Raw genomic sequence first — 21,575 nt, 5'->3', positions numbered from 1 at the left:
ACAACTGTTGAGTTAAATCAAATGATAGGTAAGTTGAAGATATTTGATTTTTAAGAAAATGAGTTATCTTTGGCTATATTATTGCGACGAGTCGGAAGTGGTAACAAGAGTTTAAAATTATGGAATGTCAATTGTATAAGCAATCTCAAAATTTGGTTGTTTACAAACTTTTGTCGCCTATAACAATGGATCTATGACGAGTAGAAATTCTCAAGTATAGAAATAAACACCGATCATGTCAACTTTTTTCATGTACTGTATATCACACAAAAAGAACCCAATTTATGAAATCATCCAACACCAATGTTGATGGGATTGAAATTATAAGGTTACAAACCAAAAAGTAAAACTAAACATGCTTCGCATCTCAACACACAGTAGCCAAGTTTTTTCCTTATTTTAAATGACTAAAGAAGGAAAGTACAAATAATATAAATGAATTTTCTGCAGGCTTTTAATCAAGATTCATAATATCATCCAAGGATCACTACATTTTTTCTAAAGATGATAATGGTTCATGTGCAATATACGTATAAATAAAATTTCCATTCTTGCATATACTAGTGTATATGAAAATCTAGTTATATTCCCCGTCCCAAAAAAGTAACACTACAAATCAAATTATAACACTCGTATTCCATCCAGCGCATCCGTGTCGATGACTTCTCGTGTTAATAGTTACTAATTTTTAGATTGTTTCACTGCTACAACTTCATGTTCAAGACAAGTTCCTCTGACGCATTAGAGCTTCTATCTTTTCAACATCTTCTGGGGTGTCGACACCATGGGCCTCATGGTCAACCTTTATTACCTGCAACACATTGATATGAATTGCCATGCTACATCAGAAGTTACTTAAACTCAGTTATCAGCTATATGACTATGATTTTATGACTCTATAGTAGCAATAAGCTTGGTGTAAATGTCGACTCAAGACTATTTTATGAAATGTATCCTATGCTATGAAACACATAATCCAACATGAACACCGCGACGCAGTTAATATTTTAAATCTAGACACTGGAACCGTGAGGATTAGGATTAATTTACTAACATTCTAAAAACAAAGTTATGGTTAGAATAATGACCCTGACAAAAACGAGTAGAATACTAAGAAGAATCAGTTACAATGCAATACTGACATACATAACAAATAATCCTAATATAAGAAGAATTATGTATTTTATAACAATCCTTCAAAAAAATATGTATTTTATAACAACTAATTAGTCAAATGATAATGAGCCTTACAAACAACTAGTTAGGAGTTAGAAATGTCCGGCCAAGAGCAGATGTCTGAGCCAAAACTTCTTTTTTAATTGAACAACCTTAAGAGATGTATGACACACATTGGAGAGGTATACGTGCTTCAAAGATGCCTTAGGAATCCTAAGACATTCATAAAAATAAATTTAAGGGTTCTGCGATTTTCCGCCCCACATTTTCATGCAGATTCCTATCACTCAAAGAAAATTTGTAACTCTATTACAGTTGTGTAGAACACCTCAAAACAATATTTTTGGAAGTTTTATAATTAGCCAAGTATTCCACTTGAGAAGGATTTCAAGATTACTGCGGCAGAACATGATAGTGATAATAAAAAATCTAATCCACCAGAGTTGGCACTACATGTTCAGTTCTATAGGCAGATAAATTTTTTGGTTGGTATCATTAGTTGCTAAAAGCTATAAAGCATTTAATTGATTATCAATGAACCAGAAGATGAATTGGCTTTGGATAAACCTAGGATTTGAATGATATTGATTTGACTATGAAAAGGAGATTATATAAGGTCAACTGAAAGTAATCAAGTAAAAAACTGAAAGATTTGCTGAGGTATAAAAAACTCAGAGTACCTTCATCTTATAGCCATTCTCAAGGACTTTAAGCTGCTCCAAATCCTCCTCAAGTTGCAATGGAGTAGGTTGAAGATCTGGGTATATCTTTAGAAACTTCGTATCATAGCTCTGGCAGATCAGTAAACAAAGAACTATTAAAACACAAAGCAACAGATAAACTTCGAGCAATGATTGTTATCACGACAAATTAAAGGAATTTGACATTTGTACCTGAATCCCAAGATGAAGCAAATAAGGGAACTGTTGATTGACCTTCCCTGACCTGTTGCAAGTATGCAGACATTTATCCATCTTTTTCAAATGTATACTTCTAATAAAATATTGAAAACATTTTCACAAGATGTCTGGTGAATGACAGAATAATTAAGGGTATGTATGGCGACTGTATTTTGGATGTCTTAAATTTGAAAGAGCGCGATAAATGATATAATAATTAAATCACACTTAATTCATTTTTAAAAACATTTGTGCCTTCAATTTAAAAAAGAAAAGTAAGCCCTCCCCTCCAAAATCATCCATTCAAACATACCCAAAGACTAAAATTCAGAAGATTTAATTATTTCTAGCTTACTTATTGAATGGGATTAATCCTCGTGAAAAATAGATTGCATAACCACGATTATCAACCACACATTTCACTCTGTTTGGATCATGTGCATCTTCAGGCTTTAAAGCCGTAACTGCAGTGCTGAACACTGCATCTGGAGCTGCCTGTGAGGAGCAAGATAAATTACAGTATTAGTAGAATAATATACAACATTGAGATATGAATGAGAATAATTCCTTTTGGCCATAACATTATGTCACTTAGATGAAAAGATTCTTAACATAACCTGATGCTATTTCAAATGAGCAGTTTAGAAAAATTGATTCACCTGATACTTAAGAGTGAAAGTGCACATAATAATTACAACTTAAAGCAAATAATCATTAATGTTTTGCTAGTAAACTTTTTTTTTTTTTGTGGTATGAAAAGAATAAATTTTTTTTTTTATCAAATCTTACCTGCAAAGCTTTGACAACACCGTCAATTACTTCAGGTTCAAGAAGTGGCTCGTCACCCTGTATGTTTACAACTATATCATATTTTCTCCCAAGCTTCTGAAGGGCTTCATTGCAGCGCTCAGTACCTAATATACAAAACATAGTGTGTTAAACCATGCTGGAGAGTAGTGAATAGCTAAAATGCTACTGATATGCTTACCATTTTGGCAAGACTCTGATGTCATTATGACATCTGCACCGAACTTCCGACAGCAGTCAGCAATCTTTTCATCATCAGTTGCCACAACTAGAACCAAAGAAAATTACTAATTAGAGCTCAAAGAAGCAAAGCCAGATATACACATGCCCATTAAGCAAATACTAAAATGTGAAACTGTATATTTTGTTGTTGAAAAAACAGTAGAATCCTAGTAGCTGTAACAATTAAAGGTAAATAGTAAATAGGCAAATATTCCAACAAATATGATACATCAATCGGCGTGCATACAGAACCACAGTCCAAATCAAGTGAAATGAAACACAAGCAGTTTACTCATCCAGTTATAGTTATAAACGGGCACGTCTATAAAAAATTTCGCTCTGTTCAAATATGCCCCTCAGAAGCAACACATGTTGGACATGCATTTGAAAACAGATATTAAACTGTGGTTTACTCTTGAAGCAAAACTCTCCGTATATCATATTTAGGATTTTACAGTCAAGTGCATGAAATAGTGTGTGGTCCTAGATTCATATTTAGAGGCACGTATCCCTATGTCATGCTCAGAGATTATTCCAAGTCAAGTTTATATATTAAAGTTATTTAAGCCAGATTGAAGGAAGATCATACTGATAGACCTACCTAGATGATCCAATGAAGCTGCCAGCTTTGCGCTTTCCCATGTTCTCTGTAAAATTCAGCTCATTGTAGGTAAAACACAACATTATTTTATCACAAGAGACAACCAACTTTTGACAAGAAAAAGTGTTGGGAATAGTTTAATATGTTAACAAGTCATACTGAAAGTATCTACTTCTAATCAACTATAAAATGTAAAAACCAAGTATTTAGTAGTGTATGTTTGATTGAGATTCCGGAAGCCCCCAACGATCATTTCATTTCAGTTCAATGGATTTGATGAAAATCTGTTGCTACAGTTACATATTGTTTGGTTACAAAACTGATTTTGATGTAAGCAACAATTTGTACCATTTCCTTTGTGTTTAGGACGATGATGAATCAAGTGTGGAGAATGCACAATGAATCACTCTTCAATGAAGAGCATCCAGATGCTAGATCTTTGTCGGAAGGGAGTAATATGATGGTAGAGTCCATTATTCTGAGTGGGAGCACCTTTGCATATGGAAGATTCATAATACGAATAGTACAGGGGAGATGATGGTTTGTTGGGAACCATCAAATCCTAGGGAAGTTACTTTTGAATTGCGACGGTGCAGCCTCAAATCATGGACACCGTGCATCATGCAGGGGAATGATTAGAGATGACAAAGGTTATTTTGTTGTCAGGTTTGCTTCACAGTTAACCAGTTAGGTACAGCTGTACTACTCTTAGTGTTGCATTATTTATGGACCATCATTTGCGGGATCAAACTTGCTTAGGATAGGGGTTTCCATAATGTAACGGTTCTCTCTAACTCCAAGACAAGATGGCAGTATAGGTGATTACAAAATGGGTTTTTTTTTTTTTTTTGTCTAAGTCATTAATGAGGTGTTTTTTCTGGTAATAATTAATGACATGTATTCAATGGAAGAGTTACAGATATTGGATTCAAATATTAGAAGAGACCAACCAAGAAGCAAATGTGATGACAAAACATGGTCTCACCTTTGAAAATCAACTTAGGAGTCTTACGCTTTTGTTTATGAAAAATGAACTCAAAATAAAAATAATAGACAATCATTTTGATCATTGTATATGTCGGGCATTGTTGCTTTTATTGGGAAGATGAGTTTATAAACTAGACACCCCTCTCCTTACCTTACAAACCGGTTTTGTAAAGATGAGTTAGGCCCACGCCGAACTAAAAAATTTAATATTCTTAGAATTTGCGGTGCCACTCTTTAAAAACTCTCATTAAAAATCCGGTTTATGAGGTGAGGACTGCCCACACTTATTCATAAACAAATCACGATTTCAACTAAACAAAACAAATTTAAAAAAGAAGAAGTTGAAATCAGGATTTTGTAGAGAGAGGAGGAAGTGACGTACCTGGATCATAGGCTTGCCAAGAATATGAACGAGAGGCTTTCCCTGGAACCTGGATGAAGCGAATCTAGCGGGTATAATGCCAACGACTCGGCTACGGAATTTGTTGAATCGATTGAGATAAGCGCGAGCACCAGCTGCAGCTGCAATTGAAACAACTCCAACCAAAATGCCATGGATGATCCATGCCTTGGAGTTGTTGGAAGAAGACGAATGTGAGGAACAAGTTGCCATGGCACAAGGAAGAGTAATTAGGGAGAGAACGTGACAGTGGCAAAGTGGACAATCGTCTCAGATCTGTTGTCTTCTGTTATATGCATTTCCCATATTAGAACATGAACAAAACTGGATCCAGAAGCAAGAGAAAAAATAAAAAATTAAAAATAAAAAAACACATGTCAATATTAACTAAATATTTTAACGTCAGAGAATATAGTAACTATTATTACACATAAAGATAAAAAAATAAAAATAATAATGTTTGAATATGGTGAAAAATATATCAAGTCAAAACCCCTTCCGCGGTTCGGCCTAGTTAGGTTAGGGTTTAAGCCCCGAAAACAAAACAGCCCCATTTCGTGTTTCAATTCCGACAAATTTCACCTTAACAATGGAAACGCAAAACAACAACGGGTTGGAAACTGACCCGAACCCTGTTACGGCGGAGACACCGGAACTGATGCCTCAAAATCTCGTTAACAACAACCCTGTTGCGGTGGAGTCACCGGTGGCCGAAAAGCTTGGTACTTCGGGTGATGAAATTCCTATTGAGAAATCCGTGGAAAGGATCACGTTAACGGGTGAATGGGAATGAAGATAAAAATGATGGAAGTGAAGGTGAGAGTGGGCACCTGCCTTTGCCCCCAATCAAATGTTGCCAAGTGTCCTTGCTTTGTTTAAAAAATCAAAAACTAGTTTTTCTTAAGGGAAGGAGAACATGGAGAGCTAGAAGCAAAATTAGAACAGAACCGAACAAAATCTCTTCATCCACCACCACCCATAATCAAAAACTCCTTCACCGCCCTCCTCCGCCACCGACCTCCTCCGCACCTTCGGCCATCAGCTATTCACCTCTCTCTTCTCAACCACCAATATACTAACATCAAACAGAATCATTACACAAAGCAAAATCAAACAGAAAACTAACATCAACATGCAACAACAACAAAGAAACTGAAGATGAATGAAAAATCAACAAATTATGATGCGTATGAGAAACATTCGTTCAAATCTATACCTGTAAAAAATTGTGTAAATCTATAATTTGAAGAGTTTTATAAGTAGAGACAAATCTGGCAGTGATGGAAGATCGGCGAAGACGTTAGTGCGTGGTCGATGGCGTCAGTCACAACTCCGGCGACGTTAGGGTTGACGACGACGGCGAACGGTGAAGAAACTGGTTGCGATTTTGGATGGACTCTATCTGATTTGTTTTATTATTATTATTATTATTATTATTATTCATAATAAAAAATTAAAAATGTTTGATACATGTCATTATGTTGAGCGCACGATTGATCAGATGGATGAGATTGAGCCAAAGGCACATGCCTTTCCCGCTCAAAAGTCACCCAAGTGCGTTCCAATGATAATGCCCCAAAATATACAGCTAACATGCTCTAAGCATTCTCAAATATTTTCAAAAACGCTCAGACACTCGCTTTCCGTCACACGCTTAAACAGTGGTCCACGTCATTCTTTTAATTTAATTGTGTAACAGGCAACCGGAACAATAAGTCTCCTCCCACGTCTCCTTCTCTCTCTCAAACGGTCAAACCAATATCCAGTAGCCATAACAAATCCTCCACACCAAGCTGAATTCCCCTTCACCACAACCGTAACAATTTTTTTACATAATCAATTTCATTAACTCAAACCAGAAATTTCAATTTTCATTAACTCATACCAGAAATTGAGATTTCCACCAATTTTAGAAGCTCACACCATCTTGGTTCTCATTCATGCTCACAAATTCAAAAATTATCCCTCATCAACAAAACTCAATCCTTCTTGACCAGATCTCCAACACGGCAACACCAACAACCAACAAGAAACACATGCTTGAAGAGGCCATGCATGTGGTTGAAGTGCAAGAAATGGGTATGTAGGAAGAAGAAAAGTTTGCATACAAAAACAATGAAGTCAAGACAGCTTTATTGGAGAAGAAAACACAAACCCAGAAACCAAACTCATGTCTCTGCTATCTATATTTGTTGAATAACTGAGAAAATTGATTGAAAGGTGAATCTGTCCAACATGGTTGATGTAAGAAAGAGACCAAAAATGTCAATTTGAGGAATTTTTTTTTTTGTTTTTGAAGAAATTTGAGGGAAAAAAAATCTTGAATGAGATTGATGGAGTTTCTGGACTTGTTGGATGGATTGTTTAATTCTGATGTTGAATAATTAGAAGAAGGAAGTAGAAAAATAAATAAATAAAAACTAGGGTCACACACAGAACAAGTTAACAGGTGAGTGATTGAAAAAAGTAGGCAACGTGGACCACTGTTTAAGCGTGTGACGAAAAGCGAGTGTTCGAGCGTTTGTCCTTAGAATTACTCTTTCAAAAAAGGTATTCTTAAATATACTATCTGAAATTCTCACGTCACTTGAATGAATAAGAGAAATGTATTGTAAATCACAAGCACTCATTCAATTTAAATTTTGTCATTTATTTATTTAAAGAATGTGCTATTTATCCTTTATTATAAAAGCTAGACTTGGTTAGCAAACATGTTGCCCTAATTTGCCCTAATGCCTAGCATTTTTCCCTCCTAAACATTTTAATCTAATCTCACCCGTTGATTCGATCTCTATTCTCAAACTCCTCATTTTCTCTCATAAAACTTAGTTAATGATAATTGAAAACGAATAACACACTTTTAATGCAATTGAAAACGAATAACGCACTTTTAATGGCAATTGAAAACGTAGTTAATGCCAATTCGATTAACAACCCACTTTCTCTCTCACGCGTAACAACACAAACCCTTCTCTTCTCCTTCTTCAAAAACACACACCAACCCTTCATCTTCTACCTTCATTTTGATCATTTTTCGTCCTTCTCCCACTAAAGTAAAAACATCAATGTCTTCATCTCTTCATCATCTACAAACCCACTCTCTTTCCACCACGCCGGAGTTGAACCACCGCCGTTGTACACCACGTCGGAATTCGCTCTTCATTGTGTCAGGGTCGCTCTCGGATGCTTCTTTTACTTTGCAAGGTTAATTGTTAATTTCAGCTTTTGTATTCCTCATTTCTAATATTGAATAATTCATTGTTGTTCATTTTGTTCTTATGTTTGGTTTTTTGCATTCAATGAATTTGAAATGAACGTGATCAAGGGGTTATTGGCATGTATGATGCAGATGTGATATTCATCAACGACTCATTTTTAATTGCTTTCTTTTCTGCGTTTTCCTATTTAGTTTGAGTATTTATTTTCTATGTTGATGGTTTTGTAATCCAAACAACATCTATGGATAAAATTTATAATTCTGCACTTCTGTTTCAAGTTCTATTTGATAAAATTTTTCGAGTAATATGTGTGATCTGTTCTGAAGTCAATGATGGCTAATCACATGTGTATTTACAATTAGGCTAAAACTCTGAAAAACAATATTATTCAAAACTTATTTCAGTGGTTATTTCGACTCGACAACTAAGGCTTTGTATATACTTTCACTTCTTAGATGTGCCTGAAGTCTAACATTTTTAATTTAAATATACTGTCAACGTATTAGCATGTCAAAAAGTTTATGTCAACATAAAACAGTTTGAAATAGCATATAACAATTAAGTATGGTTAGGAAAGGATAATTAGTTTATTTCCATACATATGGTGTTCATCAAGTCTAACATTTTTCAAATATCATTTGCAAGTACTAACCTTCTTCAATCACGCCATTCATATAGAACTTAGTGGAACTTAATGATATTAGTTATAGTTTATAGGCGACACCAAACAAATTTGAAAATACATTTAAAGACCTACGATTAAAATTTCAAATATTTATGGAACTTAATGATATGCAATTGTGAATAAAAGATAAATTAATACTTATTATTGCAGAGGTCAAATTATTTCAATCAATAGATAGTTCATTAATACTATCCAATGGCCACGCCAAATGTATATTTTTGATTGACACTAACAACTTTTGGAATTGGAAACGTCATAATGCATTACAAAGCATTTGAAAGTAATTGATTTTATGGCTGCAATGAATAGGAATTATTACTGCAAGAAGTGAATGGTCATTCACATGTAATACTTTCTATATATTGATGTCGTCTCCTTATAATTTAGTTGCAGATTTTCATATCAAAATACTAAACAGCCAGAAGATCCTGTAAATCAATCATGTTAAATCTTAAGTCAACTATTATAGTTTAGGCTATTGTGACTAAACTTCTATCTTATTAATGCAAGTCATTATTCTTCCTTTTTTTTTTTAACACAAACAACATGCCTACAAAATGTTTTTTTTAAGCTTCATAGAATGGTGTACTTAATATAGTGACAATACATCCGCAATAAGAAAAGTCATAATATTGCTACCTTATTGATGCAATTTATTATTCTACCTTTTTTTTAACACAAAGTTTATGCCTACAATTTTTTTTTAAAAAAATTCTAAGAATGGTTTCCTTAATATAGTGAGAATGCAACCGCAATAATAAAAGTTGTAATATATTTCAAGGTGTTATCCTTTTTTTCTCGATATTCATCTGAATTTCAAAAAGTGATGTTGCGTTGCCAATTATATTGTACGGGTCTATTTGAGCACGGGTCTTTTAAATGTTTAATTTATAAAACTTCTATTAACTATATATGATTACATTGTTGCAACTTATTCGATTAACTTTTAAGCGGTAGGACCCGTGCGGTAGCACGGGTCAAGAGTCTAGTTTACCAAATACGTCACTTTACACACAACTGCATAAGTAGACGGGTTAAGTTGCTCCAAGAAAACAATATTTGGACTTTTTTTGTAATATTCTTTTATTACAAGAATTTTCTCATCCCCTCACTTTATATTTTATCTTAGACTTATTTTAATTCATCACTGAAAATGTTAATCACTTAAAATTTAGTCCCTCAACCCAATTAATAACTGCTACGTCACTGATTAGTTGACGTGACACTGTTGATTGGTTGATTCACTTGCTGACTCATCAAAATTTCATGTAAATGGGCAGAAATACCCATGTGACTTTCAGGCAACTGAAAATTATCAAAATGCCCTCAATTTCATCTTCTTCATTCTCTTGTCTACTTCTCTTTTCTCCCCTACAACCACAACCACCACGACGACCACCACCATCATCACCACCACCACCACGCCACAATTACTGAAATCCCTCATCATCCATCTTCCAACAACAACCATATCACCACCAACAACCACCACATTCTTCCTTCTCTCCACCGAACCCAATATAAACTTAAACAATACATATACATAAACAACTCACCTTATCACCACCAACAACCACCACATTCTTCCTTCTCTCCACCGAACCCAATATGAACTTAAACAATACATATACATAAACAACACATAATTAAGCATGTTCAGATTTCAAATTGAACAGGTAAATTCAACAATTCATCATGATTTTTTTTTATTTTCAATTTCGAGTTCTTACGGTGTGATTGTAATTGTGAGTCAAAGGTTTTGAGTTGGAGAAATCGATGTTGAGAATTTGTGGTATGTTACACTTCAATCATGATGCCTTTCCTCCTAAATTGTAGAAACCCGGTCTTTCAATATTTATTTGTCTATTTAGAGGAAAAAAGGCCCGTCGGTGAATTTTGTTCATGTGCCTTGGTTGCATGCCTACGAATCATCTCAAGGCCACTACGAGTTAAGACCTTCTTCATTTCTTTCATTTTAAGAGATAAAGATACAAAAAATATTGAAAAAAATATAAATAATAAATAATGGTAAGATCTACTCAGTAGTAGAACTCACAAACTACTTTTTCATGTCTTTCTCTCACTAAATGATATTTTTAATTTATTTTAAGTAAATTAAATAGAAATGGTTTTTACTTAGAAGACACTGTAATGATGCAGGTCGTTGGAACAAATATACCCTCTCTATTTTTCTTTGACTTAAGCATACCATAGAACTTACTCGCCGTAAGCGCATATATATATATATATATATATATATATATATATATATATCTGTGTGTGTGTAGACACACACACATAATTAAGAATGAATTTACTATGACCAAATTTTAATGCTTCTTTTCTCATGATCATCCACCTATGCATTTTACCATGTGGCACTCAATCAAAAGCTTATTTCAATTAAACCTATTAAAGGTCGTTTTTTTTCTAAGAAGGAAATAACTAAGGTCTTTTTTTTTTTGAAATAGAAACAACTAAGGTCTTTGTAACACCCGTACTTAGCTGACACTGCCTTGTAAAACATCCCTCATCGTAGTAAACCCCATGAACATTGTTCTCTGGCACACCTCCGACTGATATAGTCCCAATGCCTTAACTCAGAAAAAACAATGAGGGACAAGTCCTAAAAGTCTCTAAGCTTGTAATGTAGTTTGTCACCGAACAAAAAGTTCTAATCCTACCGGCTCAAAGTGGCTAAGAAATGGATAATATATAACAATTAAAATCATGGTAGGCTTCAAAAGGCTCACAAGACCAAACACTTTTGCCTCAGTGTGCTAATGACAAAGATCAATCAACAATAGAGAAAAATCGCAAGTTCTAGAAATGTAGATGCGTGGAATATTCTAATATATGTAAATTGAAAAACAAAATTCGGCAATGAACCTTATGGCTGAGATTTCTGGGAGTTGTGACTACCTATCTTTACTGCCGTACACTTCGCCTTTGAAATACCAAGTCACTCCTCCTTTTGAACTTTTGGAATATCACTTTGATCAAACATTTGTTACTAAACTGTAAAGAGTCAACTAACAAACAAATTCATCAATAATAAACAAGTGCAAATTTATCACAAACGGGGAAATAAGTTCAACGGACTTTTGACAATACATGAAATAAAAACATTACGGAATGAAACGAAAACAAAGTAAATCTAGTGGGTTGCCTCCCACTCAGCGCTTCTTTATCGTCACTAGCTTGACTGCCAAGGATCCTTAGAGGTCCTTTAGAATGAGTCCCACCCTTCCTTTTGGTAGGTCGCCACCTAAGTATGGTTTAACTCTTTGTCCATTCACTTTGAAACTTCGTTCTCCTTCAGGTGTCACTAGTTCAACAGCTCCATATGGTGACACACTTTTGACCAAGAATGGTCCAGACCATTTTGACTTGAGCTTCCCAGGAAACAGCTTTAACCTGGAATTATACAACAAAACTAGTTGTCCACAGTTAATATCCCTAGAGTATTGATTAGTGATGGGGGGAAGCATTTTTGCAATAATTTTCTTGATAGGCGTTTGACAAGTGCACCAAATACTATCGAAGTAGTAAAAATATCGATCCCACGATGACTGTTTTTAACTTCAATAATTCAATCGTGTTATAAAAATAGGATGTATAAAAGTTTATTTTGGTTTGCCACTAGGCAGTAGATTTGGTTTGATTTTATGAAATCAAATAAAAGAAATAGATTTGATTAAGAAAATATGGAGAGAGATGAGATCAGGTCTGTCAAATCCTCTATGTTTCCCCTAATTGGTTACTGCACCTATTATTACTAATGATTCTCTAGTTTCACGATAGTTAACAAATTAGCCCTAATCAATCCCTTGAGTTAGGACCCTCTTCTTAAACTACAACCCCTAATTCCTTAGGTGGTCTAATAATCCTTGAAGGTTTTATGAACGTTAACCTAATATCACTAACAAACGATTATCCATTCTTAGACTAACCATGTTTATTAGAACAATTCAATTAGGTCTAAGTCGAAAGCTATGGTCAGTAGTCATTCGTTCTCACAAAATCATGTTTATATTTGATCAGGATATAAAAAGCATTAAGAACAATTGAATTGAATAAAGAATAGAAATTCATTAATAAACTAATAGAGTTTCACAGCAACATATGATCAACTAGGGTTACATAGATTCATCTCTGACCTAATCTCTAAGAGATTTAGCTACTCATAATTGAGTTTACAAATAGCATAATCAATGAAAGAATTAAAACATACATAAACTAGGTTAGAGATGATGAAATCCTCTCCGCAGCAGCCTTCTGGGTGTTAAAATCGCACTTTAGTTCTCCAAAATCGTAATCCCCTTTGTTTGAGACTGACTTCAGCTTAAATAGGCAAATCTGGATCGCCCAAAATCGTACCACGATGGCACAATCGTACCAAGATTGATACTTTAAACCCTAATTTCCTTTAAAACCCTTCTTGAAATCGTATCACGATTAGATGGATCGTACTGCGATCCAACTCCTTCAAAAACATGCTCTTTGACTTCAAGAAATCGTACTACGACTGGCATAATCGCAATACGATTGACAGCTTCCAGTTCTTCCAATTTTGTTGATTTTAACATCTCCTGGATACTTAATATTGCTTAGAACTCTATCAAAATGTCAAAATAAGTCCTAAAAATTACGTAATGACAGCATGTCATCAGTATATCCACAACCGGAAGTTTGTGAGATTATTATGTCAACAAATTTGACTAAGAGTTTATTTTCTGAACTTGCATTTGATAAGTATCATTTGTCAATTGATATTGAACAATAGCATATACTCATAAAAATGGACTTGAAGATCCATTCTTTAGACGTCTAAAGTTAATTGTATAATTGATACTTATCAGACCATACTTTATAAACTCTAGTTTGGTTATGAGACCATGTCTTATAAACTCTATTTTGGGAATCAACAATATTGTATGTTGAGATATTGATCTGCATCAAGTCAACTGATTACTATATATAAGTTTCCCCTTAATCTATCATTGGTTTTAGGTTAACAACCTAATATTTCTCATCCAAGTGGATTTTGGATGTGTTGTGTATATCACAATTGCTCCAATATAACGCACTAAGATAAACCTTGAAAGAATATTGAGAAAATATATTTGATATGAATCTCCATCTATTATTAATTGTGCTGAGCCAACTTATTTACAGCCCAGTAGGCTGATTATCAATTGATGGATTAATTTTCCCAATAATAGGGGGAGATAATAAGCAGCTGAAAATGTGAACCTGAAGTTCAAATAAATTATTTGAAAGGAAATATTATTGTCTCATCTTGATCCTCAAGATATAACTCATTTGCAAAGGTAAATAAATCAAATATCAGTGCTAATGCTCCAAACGAAATAAATGTCCTTGTCGGAATATCTAATATGCAAATGAGTCTCAATCGTGCCTGAAGCATGATAGATCAATCGGTTCCAAATACAAAAATCCTTGAATAAGAAATGGAGCTTAATGGAAAGAAAACCCAAACAAGGATATAGAAACTCTAAAAGAGCTTTATGACATAATTGATTTTTTAGTTCCAGAAGAACTAATCAGGTACCTGAAACTTATGAAATATTAATAAATTATGTCATGAATGAAAGATCTCAATGGAATGAGATGGAACCGTAATGAAGTCAACGTCGACGTGTTTTTGGATATAATACAACGCTATATGTGATAAGTAATAATGAGGATCATGAATTCAAGTCTATTAAAGATTATAGAAAAGGAAAATATCTGCAGATGAAAAGAGACAGTTCCAGTGAAATCAAACTCTTTGGACATGTAGTCCGCACACTCGAAGATGTGAAGTTAAATGGATATATATGATTTTTGCCGCGAAAAGGGAATTAGAATGGTCAATGTATACCATTTATTTTTAAGAGACATATATTCTTTAGACATATATTCACCTGAAGGGAATTGAAGAACTTTTTTGTACTTGATTAAGTTCAGTAGCATATGAAAGACTCAAATTATATGAAAGCTGTGCTACAATATATTTGTATGGCTCACTTGATAGTGATATATGAAACTCCCTGATGGATTTCATTTGCATAATACACACTATCAAAATTATTGAAAAAGATGACATCATTTGTCCTTTTTAAGGATTTGGAAATGAATTTGTTATAATCAATTTTATGATAATGGTATAAAATATTATTAGAAATCCTAAAGATATTCTAAAATTTGTTATTATATAAATGTTGACATGGACAAATCTAATTGATTATGTAATAGAATGATTGTGATGTCACTTGATGTGAGTAAAGATCATGTCGTCCTCACGAAAATTATGAACAACTTGAATTGATCAAGTGAGGACATTAATGTATTTTGCTTATTATATATATATATATATATATATATATATATATATATATATATATATATAGTGGTATTTTAGTTTTGTTAATACAGGTATTGCAGCATATTCAAGCATACAATTTGTACATTTGAGAAGGAACAATATCACCCAATCGTTTGAAAATGCTAACACCATATCAAGGAAGTGGAGAATGCTCTTTATTAAAGATTATGATTTTATACATACAAGAAACTTGCGATTTTCTAATTTTAAAAGGAGGTTCTTTCGACAACTCAATATGAAGATATCTCAAGAGCCGTTAATTTGAAGAAGAGTATGGAGATAGATCACATCTTTCTACTCAGTCACCGCCAAGTAAAGATTTTGAGTAAATAGTATAAAAGATTATTTAAATTTCTTCGTTGTCTTTATGAGGGGGAGACAAATATGTGTTCTGCACTCTTTTTCCCTTAACCATGGTTTTATCCCTCTGGGTTTTCCTGGTAAGGTTTTTAACAAGGCAGATTATGACACAAAAGGATGTTGTACTCTTTTTCCTTCACTGAGATTTTTTCCATTGGGTTTTTTCTTAGTAAGGTTTTAATGAGGCATATCTTGATGGACATCCAAGGGGGAGTGTTATGAATAATTAACCTTAGTGGATGTCCATCCTTGGTCTTCCACCTTCCTATAACTTCCATAAGTGAATGGATGGTTAGTGGTCCTTAATTACTTTGATCATTCACTTGCTCATATTGTATCCTATAAATAGGACCTAGATTTCCATGTATAATACACACTTGTGAAGAGAATAATACAAAGTGCTTTCATCTTCTCCTTACTCTTCTTCTTTGATCTTGTGTTTTTAGCTTATTTCTTAACATTATAAGCATTGTAGATGCTTTTAATAAAGATTGATAATATCATCCAAGGATCACTATATTTTTCTAATGATGATAATCATTCATGTGCAACATATGTATAAATAAAATTTCCATTCTAGCATATACTAGTGTATGCAGTGGCGGATCTCTTGAAGGACCGGAGGGGGCCACGACATCCTCCAGTTTTTGCTTATATACTATATTAGATGGGTTTTACAAATAAATTTTGGGCGTTGCAGTGGATAGGGGGTGCCACAATATGCTAAAGATCGTGGGTTCGACACCTCTATGACTTCTTTTTTACATATTTATCTTTTACTTTTACAAACTGTATTAAAAAAAACGTTTTTGATGGGATTCAAACCCACATTCTCATGCCACATTCAAACAATTCATACCACTAGTCTAATTATTAATTATTGCTATTACCTGAAACCATTTAATATACATTCCATAGAAGTTTGGCACCCCTAACAATTTAAGTCAAGATCTGCCACTGAGTGTATATGAAAATCTAGCCCTATTCTCCTCCCTAAAAAATGTAACATTATAAATCAAATTATAACATTTGTACACGTTCTCTATCGAAAGCAAAAGGATGAGTAATTTTACTCAAAGATTCATCCAACACATCCTTATCGATGACTTCTCCTAGTAATAGTTGCTAATTTTATGACGATTTTACTGCTACACCTTCATGTTCAAGACAAGTTCCTCTGACGAATTAGAGCTTCTTTTTTTTCAACATCTTCAGGGGTGTCAACACCATGGGCCTCATGGTCAACCTTTATTACCTACAACACAACAAAAATTGATTCCTACCTCTTTATGTTAAAATCAAAAATACACAACATTGATATGACTGGACATAATACATGAGAAGGTTACTTAAACTTAGTTATTAACTATATAACTATGATTTTATGACTCTATAGCAGTAATAAGCTTGGTGTAAATGTCAATAGAAGACTATTTTATGAAATGTATCCTATGATATAAAACACATAATCTAACATGAACACCGCAACGCGGTTAATATCTAAAACCTAGACACTGAAACCAAAATCTATATACACGACGATTAAGATTAACATGTAAACATCCTAAAAACAAAGTTATGGTTAAGATAACGACCCTAACAAAAACGAATAGTATACTAAAAGGAATCATTTACAATGCAATCCTGACATAAATAATATATAATCCTAATATAAGACTAATCATGTATTTTTTCAACAAAACTAACTCGTTAAATGATAATGAGCCTTACAAAAAGTTATAAGAGGCATCATTTTGCCAATCTTCTCAAAGTATAAAAGATCTAATCTAGAGTTAGGAGTTAAAAGTGTCCAGTCAAGAGTAGATGTCTGAGCCAAAACTTATTAATTGAACACCCTTGAGAAATGCCTAACATATATCTAAGATGTGTCCAAGAAGTATAGGTGTTGGAAATGTGCATACACGTAAACAACGACACTTTAGAGAGGTATCCGTGCTTGAAATATATGCCTTAGGAATCCTAAGGCTTTAATAAAAACAAAATTTAAGGGCAACTTCTGGGATTTTCTCCCCCACCTTTACATGCAGATTCATGTCACTCAAAGACAATATACAACTTCATTACAATTATGTAGAACACATCTAACTACACCTCAAAATAATGTTTATGGAAGCTATCATTTGCTACATATTCCCCTTGAGAAGGATTTCAACTTTCAAGATTACTGTAGTGCAAGCTGCAAAGAACATGATAGTGATAATAAAACATCTAATACAGAAGAGTGTCACTGGATGTTCAGTTCTATAGGCAGATAATAACTTTTTTTGGTTCTAGCTTACTTATTGAATGAGATTAATCCTCGTGAAAAATACATGGCATAACCACGATTATCAACCACACATTTCACTTTGTTTCGATCATGTGCATCTTCAGGCTTTAAAGTTGTAACTGCGGTGCTGAACACTGCATGGAGCTGTCTGTAAGGAGCAAGATAGATTACAGTATTAGTGGAATAATATACAAGATTGTGATATGAATGATAATAACTCCTTTTGGCCATAACGTTATGACACTTAGATGAAAAGATTCTTAACATAACCTGATGTTATTTCAAATGAGTAATTTGAAAAAGTTGATTCAGCTTGAATGTGTTTTCAACTATGATTTATGCTCAATGTTCAAATTATTTATATTAAAATCAAGCCATTGAATGTGTTTTCAACTATGATTTATGCTCAATGTTCAAATTATTTATATTAAAATCAATTTTATTTTGATCTATAACCAGAAATCTTAGTCATAAGAAGAAGAAAAACTATACATAGTCTCTTAAAAGTATAATATTGGGACACATTAATTATTACTCTTTTTTCCCACAATAACTATCACAACTATACTTAGTTGGCCCAAGACAAAGTTTTTCATGTTGGTGACAACCTTGAGAAAAATATGATTTGCGCTCTCATTTAATTAAGAGTTTAATTTTTATGCATTGTTATTGTAAAATAGTTTCAGCATAAGAACATGGACACTTCTACGGTACAGTCGGGAAACTGACATTTTTGAAAAAGTTATTTTGTTTAACCAATAGGATAACTGTTGATGCCATGTCAGTGTACTGCTGGTGGACCATTGTAATTATGTAGAAACTCTTTAATCATTTTCAAATTACAATTTCACTTTCCTCGTCTCCATCTTCCTCGTCCTTCTTCATACAAACATGAATTCACACAAAATTGAAAATTCAGTTTCCTTTGTGTCCGCTTTCGTTCGTGTTCTTCATATCTTTCAATTTATATGCCAAACGAAAAATCACTAACCCATATTCATCTTCCGATCTCAGATAATGGCGTACTTGGTATTCATTTAAGGTACTGAACTGTGTTAGTAATTTTTTGACCTCAACTCATCTTCCTCAAATTTCGACCTCAATTCATCTTCCTATTCATTTAACTGTGTTAGTAATTTTTTGTCTTTCACCGTCATAAATCTCGAATTGAATTTGATTCATTTAAGATTAGGCATTTTCATGGAGGTCTCCAAGATTAGGGATTTTCATCGTCTTCCAATTTGTTGGAGGTCGCCGAGATTTTCAAAGGTAGTTTTTCACGTTTGTTTCAGTTTTTTTTTTGGTATTGTTTATAATGAAGTCTCAATTAAATTCGATTCATTTAAGATTAGAGATTCAAATTCATAAAGTTGCAGTTAGTTATACATTTGTTGTTGAGTCTCAATTCATTTCGACTCATTGAAGGGATTCGAAAGGAACGAAGATGAACATATTCAGACTTATGCAAATGAAAGGGATTCGAAAGGAACAAATTTTGTTTCAGATGCATAAGCTTTATGATTTACGAAATAAAATAATAATAATAAAAATGTTTAATTTTGATTTAATCAGGGACTAAATTGCAATAAGTAAAGATATATTGATACAACTTTTGGGCAAATGTGCAATACACCATATAATCTGACGTGACATGAATTAAATACACAACGCTCAATGATTGATCATAGAGTTAACTTCACCAAAAAAGTCATTCTCATGACTTCATAAAATTTTCCTAAGAATATATGTGAGACAATTGAATATGATAACTCCAAACAAAGTTCATGTATATATAGGTATTAACTGGAACACACATGTAGTTCATAATCAATAGTTTTGATGGGACACAAGAAATTGAATTCCACATGTATTTGAAACTTCATAGGACGTTGGGATTCCATCTATTGTGCTCCATCAAAACTAAGTGTATTTTCAATTTTGACACAAAACTGGGTTAAAATTCCATTTGTTGTGCACCAACGCAATGTGTACCACAGTTCCATCAAGTATTCACCTTAAAGCAAGCCATTCATTTATAACATATTTTAAATATGGTCTTCCTTACTTTGCATAGGGTCAACTTTTTTTATATATTTACCATCAAAAATAAACTTTTTTTTTTTATATATTTCCATCAGAAAATGAAGCACTTTCCGCTGGAAAGGACGTTATTCAACTGAAAACTTAAGGAAGAAAATGATATGTTTGTAGAAAGGCCGATCATTGCGCTGCTCGTCAAAGTGGATGGTAAACTCTTTTAAAGCCGCACTTTTCCATCAGAAAATGAAGCACTTTCCACCGAAAAGGACGTTATTCAACTGAAAACCAAAGGAAGAAAGTGGTATGTTTGTAGAAAGGCCGATCATTGCGTTGCTCGTCAAATAAAGCTCGTCATCAATGTACTAGCTAGCAGAAGGTGCACCTTCACCTTCTTCGTCTGCTCACTCTATTGTATCATCCATCTTTGGAGTCATAATGGGAGCCACACTTGCCATTGCAACCATCTTCTAGTTAGAGACCAGTTCACTTCTTTGTTTTTTTGTTTTTACAAGAAAGTTCACTTCTTATATCGTTGATTTGTTATTCAAATAAGAGTTTCTAGTGATTTATTGGCTAATGTTGCTATATTTATTTTTGAATTTTGTTGAATAAACTATGTGATGATTATTTTGTGAAAGAGGAGAAAATATCTATAATACGACACTAGAACACACTATAATGCTGCAGGCTGTTGGAACAAATATCTTTCTGTTCTCTTTGACTTCTGCTTGTTGAAGAATTTACTTGCCGTTCCAAAACCAAGCCTTTTTATTTTTTTTCTTTTACAAAGAAACAAAGTTGTAAGCACATTTATTTAATTATCAATGGCCAAATTACTTTAAAGTTTAATTCTATTTGGACTCACAGTACTGTTTTTTTTTTTACAGATCATAGTACTTACAATTGTCTACTTTTTTATTAATTGAGGGTTTTTTTTTTTTCAATTTCTTTTCATTTTAATCAATGTTGAGCAAAGATTCGATCTTAAGAAAAACATGTAGCATCCAATTCAGGGCCGTTTGATTAAGATATTTTGGAAACCATTTTCATCTTATAGTTATGTTTGTTTGTAAAATTTTCTATAAAAAAAATCATTTTATTAAAAATGAAATAATTTTCTAAAAAAAAAAACTTTAATTGAAGAGAGAAAAAAGATATAGTTTATGGTGTCCATGTTTTTTCACCCATACTAATAATAAACTATTTAATATGCATAGCTTTCAACTTGAATGCTTTTTCAACATCATTTAGGTTTCTCATAAAATTGAAATAACTATGTTCATTAGTTTTTTGAAGAAAGTCATTTTCTATAGAAGAGAGATAAAATATATTTTTACGGGATCTATAACCAGATTAATAAGAAGCTATTAATATAATATGCATGATTTTTCTTTCAAAAAAAATAATATGCATGATTTTTAACGTAAATGCTTTTTCAAGCATGATTTATGATCTTCTTAAGATTGTCTAACAGAATTCTCCAAAATATTTATATCAAA

At 33.1% G+C, this 21,575-nt stretch overlaps 1 protein-coding gene across 6 annotated transcripts; it reads right to left on the bottom strand.

Moving 5' to 3' along the window:
- Positions 1-211: 211 nt before the first annotated feature.
- CKS (Nucleotide-diphospho-sugar transferases superfamily protein) lies at positions 212-7,474 on the bottom strand. Of its 6 annotated transcripts, XM_085722343.1 has the most exons (11): positions 6,309-6,491; positions 5,923-6,167; positions 5,718-5,835; positions 5,075-5,416; positions 3,706-3,751; positions 3,064-3,150; positions 2,865-2,989; positions 2,431-2,570; positions 2,070-2,121; positions 1,857-1,967; positions 212-811 (listed from the first exon to the last, which is right to left on the bottom strand). In XM_085722343.1, the coding sequence occupies exons 4-11, from the start codon at positions 5,303-5,305 to the stop codon at positions 719-721; spliced, it is 885 nt and encodes a 294-aa protein (XP_085578469.1). In that variant the 5' UTR covers positions 5,306-5,416; positions 5,718-5,835; positions 5,923-6,167; positions 6,309-6,491; the 3' UTR covers positions 212-718. The 6 variants fall into 6 exon arrangements, with proteins under 6 accessions (XP_085578469.1, XP_085578461.1, XP_085578496.1 ...); XM_085722335.1 differs by lacking the exons at positions 5,718-5,835; positions 5,923-6,167 and having other exon boundaries at positions 6,309-7,474; XM_085722370.1 differs by lacking the exons at positions 5,718-5,835; positions 5,923-6,167 and having other exon boundaries at positions 5,075-5,378; positions 6,309-6,702.
- Positions 7,475-21,575: the final 14,101 nt, after the last annotated feature.

This window comes from Medicago sativa, chromosome 1 (genome assembly GCF_051527215.1).
Source record: "Medicago sativa cultivar Bolivia chromosome 1, Bolivia_mono, whole genome shotgun sequence".
Lineage (NCBI taxonomy): Eukaryota > Viridiplantae > Streptophyta > Magnoliopsida > Fabales > Fabaceae > Medicago > Medicago sativa.
This window is presented reverse-complemented; position numbering and strand designations above follow the sequence as displayed.